Genomic DNA, 1,891 nt, shown 5'->3' with positions numbered 1-1,891 from the left:
GCTGCTCTCAGTGCAGTGAGAGTGGTCTTCTGTAATCTGTGCTGCTCTCAGTGCAGTGAGAGTGGTCTTCTGTAACTGCATTGCTCTCAGTGCAGTGAGCCCGCCTGACTTCTGAATGCATGCAGGGCTGCTACACCAAGCTGAGATGCGTGGCATACACAGTGAATGTTAACACTGTAGAACCCCACAAGAGGAATGTAAAACAACTTAGACGTCAACTTCAACTATGTTATTGTGTTCGTTTATCTACGTGGCTAACACTCTAACGTGGCTGCTGTGTAATGATGCCTGAGGTCAGTGTGCCGACTCTCTTTGGGCTCATGGCACGTGGACATGTGATTCTCCTTTGTCTTCCTGTTGCAGGTGGGGCTAGACTTCACCCCCAGATATGCCGGCACTGATGAGGAGAAGGAAGAACAAAGACAAGTCCTAATCAGACAAGTCCAACTGGCCAAAAGGCTAAATGTGCCTCTGTGGGTGAATTGTCTTTCTACTCATAGCTACACAGCAAATTCCTTAGCAGTTGGTCCTCTTGAAATGAGTTCTCTCTCTCTTTTTCTCTTGGTTATTTTTATGTATGTATGTATGTATTTATTTATTTATTATATGTAAGTACACTGTAGCTGTCCTCAGACACTCCAGAAGAGGGAGTCAAATCTCGTTATGGATAGTTGTGAGCCACCATGTGGTTGCTGGGATTTGAACTCCTGACCTTTGGAAGAGCAGTCGGGTGCTCTTACCCACTGAGCCATCTCATCAGCCCCAGTTATTTTTTAAAATTCATTCTTTCAGTGTGTGGGTGTTTGCCTGCATGTGTGTCTGTGGACTATGTTTGTGCAATGCCTGTGGGAGCCAGGAGAGGGCCTGGTAGCCCCTGGAACTGGAGTTAGAGTTGTTAACCAGCTGCTGCCATGTGGGTGCCAGGGACAAGCCCTATCCTTGGTGTCAAGAGTAGCTGACTCATCTCTCTGACCTCCTGAATTATTTTAATACAACAAAGGAATTTTGCTGTTGTTAAACAGAAACGTGCACTCACGCTCAGCTGGAAGACCCACCATCAGCCTCTTACGTGAACAAGGTGCTTATACTTATATCCCTAACGTTCCAGTGGGGGGCCTAAGGAGCAAGTGCGTCTCCCTTTGATCCCTGAAAGACAAGGGCTGCATGGAGAGGGGAGGAGAGCCCACCAGGATGAGCTTGTGGGCCAGGCTAGCACTTACAAGGTTGTTTTGTGCAATTATGTGTCCGTCCGGCTTGACTGGAGCAAATGAAAATTTGAAGTTTCAGTTTCTATTTATCTTTTAAGATTTATTTATTCATTTTAATTTTGTGTATTTGAGTGTTTTGCCTGCATATATTGCACATTCACTGCATCTGTGCCAGGTGTCCTCAGAGGCCCAAATCGGGCATCAGGCCTCCTGTAACTAGAGTTATAGACAGCTGTGAGCTGCCTTATGGGTTCTGGGAACTCAACCAGGTCCTCTGCAAGAGCAGCGGGTACTTTTAACTGCACAGCCATCTCTCCAGCCCCTGGCTCCAACAAGGGAAAATAAAGCAGGAAGGACTCATTGCTCGTGGTCGGCTTGTTCTCTGTCTGTTGCTTTGGGGGCCAGATAGTAGAGGGGCTTGCCCGCAGACCTGATGACGAGAGTTCAATTCTCAGATCTCTGGGGAGGTGTCCTCTGACCTCTGCTGTGGCACATGGTACTTGTACAAATACATATATACCATGAGTTAATATATGAAAATGATAACTAAATAACAAAGCAGCATTACTGTGCAGATGTGGCCATCGTGTGCAAAGAACATGCTCATTTGCTCTGGTTTCTCTAACCTGAACACAGTTCTTTTCCAAAGGTTAAAGTGCAATCATCAATAAGAAATGCACCTT

The 1,891-nt window shown here is 46.2% G+C and overlaps 1 protein-coding gene across 4 annotated transcripts in view; it reads left to right on the top strand.

Moving 5' to 3' along the window:
• Tatdn3 (TatD DNase domain containing 3) overlaps window positions 1–1,891 on the top strand; it is a 17,857-nt gene that overhangs the window by 9,101 nt on the left and 6,865 nt on the right. For 3 of the 4 annotated variants that reach the window (XM_021165518.2, XM_029482774.1, XM_021165533.2), the window contains exons 6-7: window positions 364–473; window positions 1,023–1,078. In XM_021165518.2, the coding sequence (XP_021021177.1) occupies window positions 364–473; window positions 1,023–1,078 (166 nt within the window). The remainder of the gene's footprint in view (window positions 1–363; window positions 474–1,022; window positions 1,079–1,891) is intronic. The other variant, XM_029482778.1, reaches the window with a different exon arrangement.

The sequence above is a fragment of the Mus caroli genome, chromosome 1, assembly GCF_900094665.2.
Source record: "Mus caroli chromosome 1, CAROLI_EIJ_v1.1, whole genome shotgun sequence".
NCBI lineage: Eukaryota > Metazoa > Chordata > Mammalia > Rodentia > Muridae > Mus > Mus caroli.
Note: the sequence above shows the minus strand (reverse complement) of the source record. Positions and strands in the feature narration are given on the sequence as shown.